General features: G+C 49.8%; 1 protein-coding gene across 1 annotated transcript; it reads left to right on the plus strand.

Moving 5' to 3' along the window:
• Positions 1-2,399: 2,399 nt before the first annotated feature.
• Positions 2,400-12,190, plus strand: CUNH3orf18 (chromosome unknown C3orf18 homolog). The gene is made up of 5 exons (XM_008853101.2): positions 2,400-2,594; positions 4,132-4,514; positions 7,519-7,544; positions 8,214-8,361; positions 10,437-12,190. Exons 2-5 carry the CDS (start codon positions 4,281-4,283, stop codon positions 10,515-10,517), a joined length of 489 nt encoding a protein of 162 aa, XP_008851323.1. The 5' UTR covers positions 2,400-2,594; positions 4,132-4,280; the 3' UTR covers positions 10,518-12,190.
• The last annotated feature ends 1,367 nt before the right edge of the window (positions 12,191-13,557 follow it).

Raw genomic sequence — 13,557 nt, forward strand, 5'->3', positions numbered from 1 at the left:
ATAGCTAGCCAAAAGCGCGAGGGCGCACGAGGGCGTCACCCACGTGTCTTGGGTTTTAGAGCCAGACCAGATGTCTTGGAGGCCTGTTCTAAGAGCTTTCTGACTAGGTCTAGCTGCTTGTGGTTGGGTTTCGGTTTGGGGACTAGTCCCTGTTTGGTGAAGGGAACTCAGTTACTTGGACAGTGTAAGGACTGTGGGCTAAGGGACTAAATGGCAACTGAACCTGAGGGACTCTCCCTGACCTCATATGCACGTAGGATTCGGAGCAGGGAGCAGGAAAGAAAATACTAGAGAACTGGATTTGGATCTTGATCCTGGTGGCAACTCATTTCTTGAGTTTAAGTGCCCAGACTTTTCTAGGCTTCAGTTGCTCCTTCAGTTTTCTCCTTCAGTTGCTCCTAGTTGTGCAGGTTTGTAATCCCAGATACTGGAGTGTGGAATGGCTGAAGCAGGAGGATCACAAGTTCAAGAACAGCCTGGGCAATTTAGTGAAAACCCTCTCTCAAAAAACAAAACAAAAACAAAAACAAAAAAAACGAACTTCTTTTAAATGGGGGTACGGAGAGGCTAGAGAGGTGTCTTTGTTGTTGAGAGAGAGCATACTCCTCTTACAGAGGACAGGAGTTAAGTATTCCCATGTTGGGAAGCTAACAACCTCCTGTAACTCCAACTCCAAGGGGATCCAGGGACCCTGGCCTCTGTAAGCACCTGCACCCATGTGCACATACCCACATACAGACACATGTAATTTAAAAACAAGATAAAATAGGGACTGGAGAGCTGGCTGGGGTTAAGAACACTTGCTGCTTTTGCAGAAAACCCCCTTCAGAAGGCTCACAACTGACAGTAACTCTAGTTCCAAAGGTTCTGATGCCATCTTCTGGCCTCCTTGGGCACATGCACATGGTGCACATAGACAAGCAGGCGCATATACATACACATAAATAAAAATACGTAAAATTAATAAATCGGTTTTTTTATGGGAGGGGCTATAGATGTAGCTCACCTAGAGTGAGCACTCCACCTGCACTCAGAGTTGCACACTGAAAATTCGAGATACAGAAAAGGTTTTGGGGGGAGCACTTGACCAGGAGTCTGGGGACTAAATTGACTCTGGCTTCATCCTCTACTGACTTCGTATCTTTGAGCAAGGTTGGATCCTCAACATTGCATAAATCTGGCATGGTGGTGCACAAAAAGCTCAAAATCATCTTTGACTACATTTCAAGTTTGTGGCCAGTCTAGGCTACATGAGACCCTGTCTTAGAAAACAAAATAACAGGGGCTGGAGAGATGTCTCAGTGGTTAAGAGCACTGGCTACTGTTGCAGAGGTTCAGTTTCCAGCACCCATATAGTGACTAACAAGTGTCCATAACTCCAGTTCCAGGGGATTTGACGCCCTCTTTTGGCTTTCGAGGGCACATGGGTGTACCTACATACATGCAGGCAAAACACTCATACACACAAAATAAAAACAAAACCACAAAAAAAACACAAATCAAAAACTGGAGAAAAAGGTATGTATGGAAGGGTCTAGGAACCCTAGTGGTGCACACCTATAATCCCAGCACCCAGGAGGTGGAAGTAGAAGGATTTTCTTGAATTCAAGGCCAGCCTGGGCTACATAGTGAGTACTACGGCCAGTCTGGACAACGGTGTGAGACTGGAAAACAAAACAAAACAAGTTTTAAAGGACTGATGTTAATTTATGTTAGAGAAGGCGAGTGGGCTTCTGTCCTGAGATGCTTATGCTGTGGATGGAAGGGTATAGGTGAGCTTGCTTGGGTGGGGTACCTAATAATAATGTTACTCAAATAATTCGATTCTGCTCCCAACATCTCTGGGATTGAGTCTCCACTTCTAGCTCCATAGGTGGTGTCATTACCAGGAACCCTTACGCTAGCCCCATTTGAGTAGGAAGCTGAGACAAGGAGGGGAAGCAGCTTGCTTAAGGACACAAAGTCAGTAGAGGATGGAGCTAGAGTCAATTTAGTCCTCAGACTCCTGGCCCAGTGCTCGCCGCAAACCTTTTCTGTACCTCTCCCTTTTCGGTGTGCAACTGTGTCCCAGTGCAGGTGGAGCTGACCTAGACGCCGAGTTCTGGCCACCTACGCTTTCCTGCCCGATTTCTACGCAGGCCACGAAGGTCAGAGGTGTTCTCAAAAAACCTCCCAGGGCTGTGGGACCTCAGCAACCCACTCCCGATGGGGGCGGAGCTCTATCTGAACGACAGGTGAGCGGGCCAATGCTGGGCGGGCTTTAGCCATGGCAGCCAATCAGGGGCAGGAGGCGCTGAGCGGGCCGGGAGGCAAGGTGCTCCGGCTCCCCGGGATCAGCTCCCACCCCCGCCCCCCGGCTGCTCATCTCAGCCCCACCTCCCTGCCGTGGTCCAGGCCCTGCCCACTCCAGCTCTGGCTGACAGCCGGCGCTAGCTGATGCTAGCAGATCCCAGCGCTCAGGGAAGGTGGACCTTGGGTCGGACCTGTCGGCCCCCAACGCCGGGCCTTCGTATTCCCCCCCACGCCCCAGCCTCCAGCCCATCGCCACCACCCTTAGCTTCTCAGACTGAGCTTGGAGCCCCGGAGAGGATTAAGTAAGTGCTGAGGTTGCTGGTTCTGAGCTAGAATGGAGGAATCACAGGGTCGTGGAGGCGGGCGTGGGGATTGAGGCAGGGAGGACTGTGAGACCTGGTGAAGAATGGCATGAAGGTTTTCGGAGGTCGGAGTGCTCACCACTTCTACCCTGGCTTTCTTCCCTTCCCTCTTTGACCCCAAGGCAGGTCAAGAAAGTAGTCAGCAGGATGCTTTCTCTCCTTTGGTCCAGAATAAACAGTGAGTCAGAGCAAGTTAAGGGTCTGATCCAAGGTCATGCCTGGGGTCAGTGATGGAGCCCAGAAGAGAACCTGATCCTCCATACTAAGCCAAGCTGGAGAGGGCCAAGAGGAATGAGTGCACTCCATATATGACCATCTGCCAGCCTTGCCCCTTCCTAAGGGACCATGATGGATGTGGGCACACCTCACACACAATTTTGCACCTGCAGGAAGAGACATCCTGGGTACTCCCATGAGTCACATAGTGTGTGCAGCCATGAGCTAGGAATCCCTCCTTTTTCTAGGCCGGCCCTCAGCAGCATGACTGGGGCCCCGTCCCACCCTTGCTTTACCCAGACCCACTGGACTGGGTGATCACCCATCCTCTGCCCCCCAAAGAGGAGGGAAACAGAGAAGGCATTTCGGAGTTGGATATTCCATCACTGTTTCTGAAGATATATTCCCCTGCCTTACTCCTAGGAGGGAAAAGGAATAGTCCAGGCCCCCTCCCCACAAATACCCTGCCAAAAGATCCAGCTTAGCCTCTCCTTCCTAGTGTCGCCACACTAGCCTGACCCCAACTCCAAGCACGGCCTAATTACACAGAAGACTAGATTTGGGTACTCCTGTACCCTCCTTCTCCTGACTAGATTATGGTAGTGGGGGGTATGATGGAACATTTACTAGGTACCTCCTGTGGACAGGCCCTGTGCTCAGCTAAATCTTTTCTAGGGGCTTGTTGTTCTGACATGCTGCCAACCCTACAACATTATGGGAGTTGTTCTTAACATTTCCCTCACTTTAGACTGAGAAAAACTCAGAGAGCAGGAGTGGCTTGCCTGGGGTCATCTAGTTAAGTGACTGAGCCTAGACAGGATTCAAAACCCTCAGGCCTGTCTGAGACTTAAGCCAATGTTTCCCACCAAGGAAGGAAAAAGCTGCAGTTTTTTCAAGCAAGCAGGATGAAGGATGTGGGTACAGGGAGTGAGGAGGGTAGGGGTAGGAGGAATAGTGAGTACATAGATATTTGTGCAAGGAATAGATTTTTTTTTCTTACAAGCCTTCTGCATCTTCTCCCATCTTCCAAGTATGATCACTGTAATCATCTTGCAGGAGTGGTAGGGGCTTGTTTTCATGATCCTACATCCATGAAATAAAGCAGCCATAGATAAAGCATGTGCCCTAATACCCCCCTGAACTTGCCTTAGCTCTGTCCCCTAACTTTCACTTCCCTAGCACCTTCAGAACATGGAGGGACTTTATCTCATGGTCATGCCTTAATCCTTAACTATTTAAAAAAAAATTCTTTCCTTTCCAGAACCCAGCAAGGCAGGGCCTTCCTCTAAGGACGTGGTTGTGGTTGTGCCGGTGGCCATCACAGGTAGTGGAAGCCACGACCTAAGGCCCTCCTAACATCAGAAGTCAGCGGGCAAATTGACTGACCATTGGCAGTCTCCTGGCATCAGCATGAACTCCAGGGTTCCAGCTGATCAGGGCTGGTTCAGCAGCCACCCACCCACCACTAAGACTGACTTGGAGCCTGCCACTGAAGGGTCCACCACCGAGACAACAACCCTCAACCCTGAAGCCACAAGTTTCAATGACACCAGAATCCCTGAGGTGGCAGGTGGCACAGCTGGTGTGGGTACCATGCTTCTGTCCTTTGGGATCATCACAGTGATTGGTCTGGCTGTGGCCATGGTGAGAGCTGGGACAAGCTGGGGGTGTCTCAGAAGGCCCTCCCTTGGGGGAGGGTAGTCAATGTTTAGATTTAATGCAATCCTCCCAACACCACCCTGAAATTTGTTTACTGAGGCCCAGTGAGGCAATCCTAATAGGAAGAACCAAAAACAATTTTGAAGAATATATAGTGTTTTGAGCTGGGCCATGAAGGCCACATAGGATTGGGACATGGGAGGGTCCAGGATCAGTGTCCCGATAGACAGAAGTCTGAACCAGGCAGGAGGTTCTGTGCACAGCAAGCAGAGCAATGAGGCAAAGGGTGTGGGGGTTTCAATAGAGGTTGAAGCTAGAAAGTGGTTGGGATGTTTTATGGGCCTCAGAGTCTGGGTGGGATGCTCTAGTTGTGGGAGGCTGTTACCAGTGTTCATTCATGCATTCATTTGGCAATTATTTACTGGGTATCTTCCTTTACCCTTGGGACTCAACAAGGCTGGAGGAGACAAGGTTCTGACCCATGTTTCTTATGAGAAATGGGTTAGTAGGCAAGGGTTTTTATCTGGGCTGGGTGGTCAGAGACATCTGGGAAGAAACATTAGAGCTCTGACTCCAGGTAGGAGCCAGACCTCACTGTCATGAGGGGTTGGTAGTCAGGTAGCCATCAGACCAGAGGTGTGCTGGAAGAATGCTGTAGGTATCCCTCAGTAGTGACAGACACTCAATGTCACTAAAGGACCACCAGAGATTGTTCAAGCTAAGACTAGGAAGACAGGGTACACTTGAATCCCCCAGAGGGCCTAGGAGCAATGGCATTTTGCCCATTGCCCCTTACAGGTAATGATGGCTAGCCTTAGGCTCGGGAGCATGACTAGACAGGGGCTCTGGGGATGCAGCTTGGTAGTCAAGTGTTTGCATAGCAAGTTCGCGGTTTAATCCTTAGCATTGAGGTAAACAAACAAACAAATGGCAGGGATGGTCACCCATGGCATGACATGGCAGCTTTTATACTAGGATTGCCATATGGACCCTGCAGGTTCTGGACTGCTGCCAGGGAACAACTGCTGATCAGCAAGTGAAGCCAGGATGTATCACATGTAGGGGGAGGCCAGGGTGGAAAGGTCTCCCAGGGCAAGAGGGAGGTAGAATGCCCATGTTACCCTTTGGTACCCATGTGGTAGATAAGCAGACAGAGACACCCTAACCTCAGGAGCAAATGGCTTAGCATCTGTCCTGGTTAGTCTCAGCAAAAGATTTTGACCTAGGAATTTGATAACGCTGCCTTGCTCTTTGTTCCAAAGGAATATTCAGAAAGAGTGGATGACTTTCCAGGCAAAGGTGGAGAGCAAGAAGATGGTAGAACAAAGACAGTGGAGGGCAGGAAATAACTCCAAGGCATGGAGGCAAAGAGTTCTAGAACTGTCCCCTCAGTGCTGCTTCCTTTCCCCTTGTGTCAGCCTTGAGCCATGCCATGGGTGCAAGGAGAAGTCAATGCTAACCTCATGCCTCACATAGGAGTATGAAAAAGTTCTTGGTATGGCAGAAACAGCACAGGATTGCTTCCAGGGAAGTGGGTGCTGGATAGTAAAAGGTGGGAAGATTTAGAGAGGGTGGTGGGGATGTGTCTGCAGTTGGGGTAGAGGGGCCACAGAGTAAAGGCATGGAGGCCACATGGGGGTTCTGTCTGGCCTTTCCTGCAGATTCTTCTGAGTCACGGGCCACAGGGAAGGGAGGAGGTGTGGAGCAAGGACCACAAGGCAAAGGAGCACAGGATACTGTGGCTGGAGCTGTTTGCTCAGGGTGGGCTAGGGCTGGCGCTCCGAGTTCCTGTTGCATCTACCCACAGGAAAGCAAGGAGTCACCCCCTGGAAGGAGTGGATAAGCTATAGGGACACTCCAGCTCCTTCTAGGCCTTTGAAGTCATGTGGGAAAAGCTCTGGGCCAGACTGGGAACCAAACAGATTCAAGCTATGAATGGGCTATGAAGATTGTGAGTGCCATGGGGGTTTAGGACAAACTCTGGGGATATCTTTCTCCCTAGGCAGAAGCTGCTATACTCTGGGTAGTCAAAAATTGCTAGTTTAGGGAAGAGCAGATGGCAGTGGTCCCTGGAGTCACTGCCAAATCTTACCCCTTTCTCTCTTCAGTGCTTGGTACTAAGGCTTCCTGCTTCAGCCCGCAAGTTCTAGATGTTTTCTAGTTGGTAACCCTTCACCTTTGTGTCTGAACAAGGTGGCAGAGGAGCAGGACTCAGAGATTTTCTCAGATTCCTTTAGCATCAGAGTTCTGAGAAGGGTACTCCCAGGGCCTATGCCCACTTCCTCATCCCTGTCCACTGAGGGCCATCAGCCTCCCAGTGTAAAGCATTGCCTAGAGCCCTGCCTTGCAGTCTGGCCGATGTTGGTCTGCTGTTCTTTTTTCCTATAAATGTTGTTGATGAGAATTGAGGGAAAAGGACATGCTGATGTCCTGCCCTTCCCCTTCAGCACTGAGGAATCCCAGGCACATGCTGAGTGGGTAAGGTTAATCAGGATTGGAGAACTGGAGAAAACCAGTTCCAGTCAGGCCTAACTAGTTTTCCCAGGCCTGCCCACACCCCTCCCCTTCATTTCTGAATCTCCAAACCCAGTCTGGGCTCTGTTAGCATCTAAAGATATCAAAGGAACCAAGTGTGGAGGCACAGGCCTATAATTCTCACATTCAGAGACTGAGATAGAAGGATGGAGAGTTTAAGGCCAGCCTGGTCCATGGTGTACACAAGAAATTCCAGGCCAACCTGGGCAATAGAGCAAGACTTTATTGAAAGGAAGGGGGAGAGAGAGAGAGAGAGAGAGAGAGAGAGAGAGAGAGAGGGGAGGGAGAGAGAGAGAAGGGAAACATATACGTAGGATGTCTATGTTGGGATGGGACCTTGAGGACATTGGGACCCACAAGTCTCTTCATCCCCTACAATTCCCCATCTTGAAGGCCTGCTGGATTGATGGGGACCTCATTTCCTCACCAACTAATGTTGTATCTTCTCTTGTAGGTTTTGTACATCAGGAAGAAGAAGAGGTAATTTCCCAGCTGCTCCCTGATGCTCTAGCCCATGTGCAGGGCTGGGCTAGGCTCCAGGGGATGTGGGTGGGAAAGGAGAAAGAGGGCCCCCAGCCCTAGGCACCCTCTCCTTGCTCAGAGTCAGGCCCTCTTCTGCCAACTTAGAGTTGGGGGTGGCCAATTTTCCTCAGTGAGGGGCTGAGAGCCCCCTCCAGGGTCTTATACACACAAGTAGACAGGTGTGAAGGTTCTGAGAAAACAGATATAACCCTGGGATTAGGGATGGGGGGAAGGGAAGAAATTGGGAATTCTCTCTATCCTACTACTCTTTCCTTGATGCCCTGAGTTGACTTGTCACTGGTTCCTCTCCCCAACCTCAGTCCTCAGAAACTGTAAATTGCAAAAGGGCTCTGGTCTAGGTAGTCCCTGTGGACCCCTTGAATGATACCTACATGGCCCATGGCCCCACCAATCCTAGGAGTGGCTAATTGTTCCTTCCCAGGCTACCCATCTGAGGGTCAAACTGGTACAATAGGTTCAAAGATATATGTTAGTGAATCCTCAGGGAAGACTTAGGCACCCTAAACTTGGTGTGTTCTGTGGTTCCCTTGGCCCAAGGTAGGACCTGAAGGACTAAGGGATGACAAGGGTCTTCCCTACCCCCAGTAGCCTCTGTCCTACCCCCAGGCTGGAGAAGCTGCGCCACCAGCTCATGCCCATGTACAACTTCGACCCCACGGAGGAGCAAGACGAACTGGAACAGGAGCTACTGGAACATGGGCGAGATGCAGCCTCCATGCAGGCTGCTGCCTCCCTGCAGGCTACACAGGGCAAGGTGGGCACTGACCAGGCTCCCCACACAGCCTGGAGCTCCAGCATCCTACCTTCCACCCTTTCCGTACAGCTTGCCACCATGTGCCAGGTGGTAAGGTAGCAGCTTTGAGTATATGGATCTTTTCAGGTTTGTTCAGAAACTACTATAATTGGTCTGTGGTTCTCACAGACTCACTGTTCAAGGCCAGGCCAGAAGCTGGCCTGGGATCCCACCTGGCTGTGCTCTGATAGCCTGCAGATCTTGGAGGCCCTGTTGGGATCTCTGAGCCTCATTTTCTTGTCTGCAGAAGGAAATCCTAATACTTTTTAATATTTATTTATTTAATAGTTTATTTTTATTTTATATGTGTGTGTTGCCTACATGTATATAGATGGATCATATGTGTACAGTGCTCATGGAGACCAGCAGAGGGCATTGGAGCCCCTGGAACTGGAATTATGAATGATTGGTAGATTCCATGTGGGTGCTGAGAATCAAACCTAAATCTTTTAGAAAAGCAGCAAGTGTCCTTAACCACTGAGCAATCACTCCAGCCCCAATTTTTATTATTTTTAATTGTGTGTGTGTGTGTGTGTGTGTGTGTGTGTGTGTGTGTGTGTGTATTGCAGGTGCCTGAAGTGGTGTTGGATCCTCCCTGGAGCTAGAGTTACAGGAGGTTGTGAACTTCTCTGATGTGGGTGCTGGGAATCAAGTAGATTCTCTGGAAGAGCAATATGTGCTCCTAACTGCTAAGCTATCTCTCCAGCCCCAGAAATCCTAATTCTTACTGACTGGGAAGCAGGAAAAAACTAAAGGCAAGATTGTCAGGGGCTAGGATCCTTGGGTACCTCTATTTCATGAGGCTCTATGGTCCTAAGCGGGTTGTGGGTGGGGTCAGACTCTTGAGCAGTGGTACTTCCATGTAGGCTGCTGAATCCTAGCCACCAACAATCCAGGGCAGTGAAGACCCAAGTCAAATACACATCCTACATGTAAAGGGGTGGGCACACATGTACTCATCCTGTCAGAGCCACTGGGCAGCCTGACCACTTGCCACCACTTTCCCAACTCCCCAAAGACCAGAGTACCATGAAGGGATTTGGCTTGCCCTTGATCTATTCAAACTCTTAGCATCTTCCTGGACTCAGGAAGTTTCCATCTGGGGACCCCTTGGTTTCACTGCCAGTTCTGTGTGACTGGGGTCAGGATACATTGTGTCCTTAGGATATTCAGAAAGATACACTTAAAATGTTGTCTACATAGCCCCCAGGACTGCTGGCCCTTTGACAATTCTTTCTCTCTCTCTCTCTCTCTCTCTCTCTCTCTCTCTCTCTCTCTCTTTCTTTTGGGTGGGGTGTTTTTTGAAACAGGGCCTCCCTGTAGCCCCAGCCGGCCTGGAACTCACTATGTAGACCAGGCTGGGCTTGAACTTACAGAGATCCACCTACCTCTGCCTCCCAAGTGCTGGAACTACAGGTGTGTACCACCATGCCCAGTGCAGTTCTTTCTTTTTTAAAAATTATTTTTATTTTATGTGTATGAGTGTATTGCCTGCATGTATGTAAGTGTACCTAAGTCTTGCAATGCCTGCGGAGGTCAGAAAAGGGTGTTGGATCCCCGGAACTGGAGTTACAGACAGTTCTTAGGTGCCATGTGGGTCCTAGGAACCGAACCTGCAAGCATTCAGTGCTCTTAATTGCTGAGTCATCTCTCTAGCGCCAACAGTTGTTTCTTATGCACATCTCTTGTGTTTGTCCCTATCTGTGGGAGGGTAGGAGAGGGGCTGGAGTATTGAAGGCCAGAGGTGAGATCGCCCCTGCTGGCAGAAGGAGATAAATACATAATGCATAATTAATTCAACATTGAGCCCATAGTAAGTGCTGCCAAGGTGACAGGGCAAGCTGGGAATGGCCTGGGGAGGGAGGAATTATCTGAGCCAGGTCACATTTCTAGGCTAAGCCTAGTGGAGGGCATTCTAGGCAGAAGGCATATCTGATGCCAAGCAAAAGCAAGCACCAGGAAGTGAGGGTGGAAGTGATTGGGCCAGAGACTGACCTTGGTCAAGGTTTCTGATGCCCCTGCCTATCTTCCTGCAGAGCACTCTCCCTTCCCAGGGCCCACTGCAGCGACCTAGCAGGCTGGTGTTTACTGATGTAGCCAACGCCATCCATGCGTGAATGGCCCAAGGACAGACCTGGACCTCTGACAGAGACACGGCCACAGTGCCCACAGAGCTGCCCACTCTCTGATTGTCAAGACCTATTCTCAGGATGTGTGCTGCCAAGACAGGAAAGGGCTGGAAGAGACACCAGCTGTGCTGTGGCCCCACCTGCTGACTCTCAGGCTTGAAGAGAGAGCCCTGGCCAGGCTAGCCATCTGGCCACTGACTTCTCCTGACCCGATGGCCCTGGCATGGAAGGCAGCCCTCATATAGGAAGGTGAAGAGCCATTGCTGGCTTCCTGGTTTCCTGGCTATACCCTTCACATCAAGGTCTGCTTCTCTAATGGGAAGGAAATGAAATGGTGGGATACATGGGCATGAAGGGGAAGGGAAGAGAGAGAGGACTTCTCTAGGATAGATTTTCTCTTTTTAGTCTAGAGCCTCCTCTAGGGTGGAGAGAGGGAACCACTCATATGATAGAGACAGGGCAAAGTAGCACCTTTTATAGAACTTAGAGGCCCAAGGATGGAGCTGGAAATGCTCAGAAGGCAAGATGCCAAGGGAAGGGCTACACAAACCCAGGGTCCATCCATATTACAGAGGTCTCCCAGCCACACATCCCTGGCAACCAGGATTGATGCTAAGGAAGAAGGAGTTCAAAGCTGCTCTGGGACCTCATACCTTGACTTAAAGATATAGTTACAATGCCTGCCATATCCTAGGATAGAGAATCAAGTGGACAGGACTTTGTGGGATCAGGTCAGGAAGAGGGCTTAAGCTTCATATGAGGACTAAATATGGAAAGATGCATTCCCCAGACCTGGATAAAGGCCTCATGCATATGTAAGAGTGAACCCCATGTAGATGTGTACCTGTCCCAGCATAGGAGCAGGATAGAGGCCTTCAGTATTGACTCCACCTTCTGAGTTGACTCCCACTCCTTGGCATGTAGTAGAGCATGATAATAGGCTGTTTCCTTTCCTTCAATGATCAGGGTCTCCATGGAAGAAGGAAACAAGGCGGGGTTCCACTGTTCACTGTGTATCTTCAGTGGACTGTGAAAGCTGGGCTGACCTGCTTCTGGAAATGTCTCCCTGCCAATGTGGGAATCTAGAGTTCTGGAGAGGCTGTTGGTATGAGGATAATCATAGTCTGGAAGCTGGTGGGAGAGATTATGACTGCCAGGAGGAGAGTGTCCTTTGAGGAGAGGATCCAAGATTCCTACTTTTTAGTTTCTCCCTTCTTTGCCATCTGCAAGAAGAGCCACTCAGTATTTGTTGAATGTGGAAGAGAGTCTCTGCAATTCCCCCTAAGTCTTGGAGGGGCATCTGGGTAGGGTAGACCCCCCATAGCAGGATAGTTTTTTCTATACTGGGCACGCACACACACATGTGCATGCAAAGAGGCATGTCCCTAGTTTCATCACTATCACTGTCTTCTGCTGGTTAGCGGGGGATGCGGGGGTGGCATGTTTAGATATGCTATTAAGCAAATACCACATGTCATGAGGTGAGGGGATCCCACGGGGAGGGAAGGTTCTGGATTTATTCCCACCTCTAGATGCTATAAATACATTAGCACTTGCATAACTGGAGGGCTGTGAGTAATTTAGGATGCACAAAGCTGTAATTTAACTCACAGCATCTCTATGTGTGAGAGTATTAAAGATGTAATTAAGATGTTTATACAAAGAGAATGGAGTCTGTGACACTTGAGGTGCAAACCCCAGGAGGGGACAACAATGGGTGAGGTGAGGATCTGTGGGAGGCCTGGGGACAGTCACTTGGATCCCAGCTATGAGGTGGGTTTTCCTTGATCTATCCATGGAAATGCTTTGACCTAGAATTCAAGGCTGCTCTGGGGCCTCATGCCTTGACTTGAAGATGGGATGACAATGCCTGCGGTATTCTGGGGTGGAGAGATTAAGTGAACAGGACCTTGTGGGACCAGGTCAGTAAGAGAACTTGAGCCTCAAAGGTTGTGGAGTGGGATATGGTACCTCAGGACACACAGGAGCTAGGTCTGAAACACAAAAGTAGTAAGGCCTCCCTTGGAGTACAGAGTACAGGATATGGGTAGCATAGAGTGGGGAGTCATTGAGGTTATATGTATAGAACCCATCTATTAGGTTCAAAAGGTTTGGAGGAGAAAGATACTGGGCTGACCAGACATTCCAGTTTGCCCAGGAATATCCCAGTTTTAGTGCTGAAAGTTCCATGAATGAAAGAGAACTGAGGCTCAAGCTAGCATCATGGAAACAAGGAGGGGGTTAGCCTTCAAGTTCCATGATGGAGGGCTGGGCTGAAGGTGGGGGCTTTAAGATGGAGCCTTAGGCAAGCTGAGGACCATGCGTCTTATGGGCCTCCCACATGGGTCACAGCTAGACCTGTTAGTGATAGCTCTGCTCTTAGGAAGGAGTCTCTTTCCCTCAGAAGACTGGCAAGATTCCTGAGGGTATGGGGTGAGCAAAAGATTGAGTGGACTATGTGTACCCAACTTATTAGGCAGCCCCTTTGTCCAGGAATGTGTGTGCTGCAGATCTGATGTCTGGGGATCCTGAAGAAACAGTGCTTGGGGAGCAAGGCTGATACCCAGGGACCAGGCATGACAGGGCTACAGGAAGACCCCATGCCCTTCTCTCCTGCTGTGTGCCTCAGGTCCCTTTCTTGATAGACGGAGCCTGGCTAGGTGATGGCACAGCCTGCTGTGAGTGGCAGGCCACATCTTCATCACTTGTGCCCTCACAGTAAATTACTCATCCCTTCTACCCACCTTGTCCTGTTTTCTAGCTCTCTCCTACTCCCAGAGGAAAACTAAGTTCCCATGTCTTCCCATATTAATGTAGAACTGATAAATATTGGGGTGAAAGGCTCTAGTAAATGTATCATTGGGGCATCAAGCCTAGAGGAACTCTCCTCACTGCCCTCAGCAGCCATTGGGGTGAGATGGGATTGCTCACCATTTCTGCTTCCAAAATTGACTGACAGGTGGAGCTCTCTGAGAAAACCCTACACACACACATACACACACACACACACACACACACACACACACAC

The sequence above is a fragment of the Nannospalax galili genome, unplaced genomic scaffold (assembly GCF_000622305.1).
Source record: "Nannospalax galili isolate Female #2095 unplaced genomic scaffold, S.galili_v1.0 scaffold786, whole genome shotgun sequence".
Classification (NCBI taxonomy): domain Eukaryota; kingdom Metazoa; phylum Chordata; class Mammalia; order Rodentia; family Spalacidae; genus Nannospalax; species Nannospalax galili.

Bases quoted from the DNA above. Each gene is read 5' to 3' on its own strand.
- CUNH3orf18 (XM_008853101.2), top strand. From the start codon at position 4,281: ATGAACTCCAGGGTTCCAGCTGATCAGGGCTGGTTCAGCAGCCACCCA. The intron at 4,515-7,518 runs GTGAGAGCTGGG...CTTCTCTTGTAG, and splicing joins TTGGTCTGGCTGTGGCCATG to GTTTTGTACATCAGGAAGAA. The intron at 7,545-8,213 runs GTAATTTCCCAG...TCCTACCCCCAG, and splicing joins TACATCAGGAAGAAGAAGAG to GCTGGAGAAGCTGCGCCACC.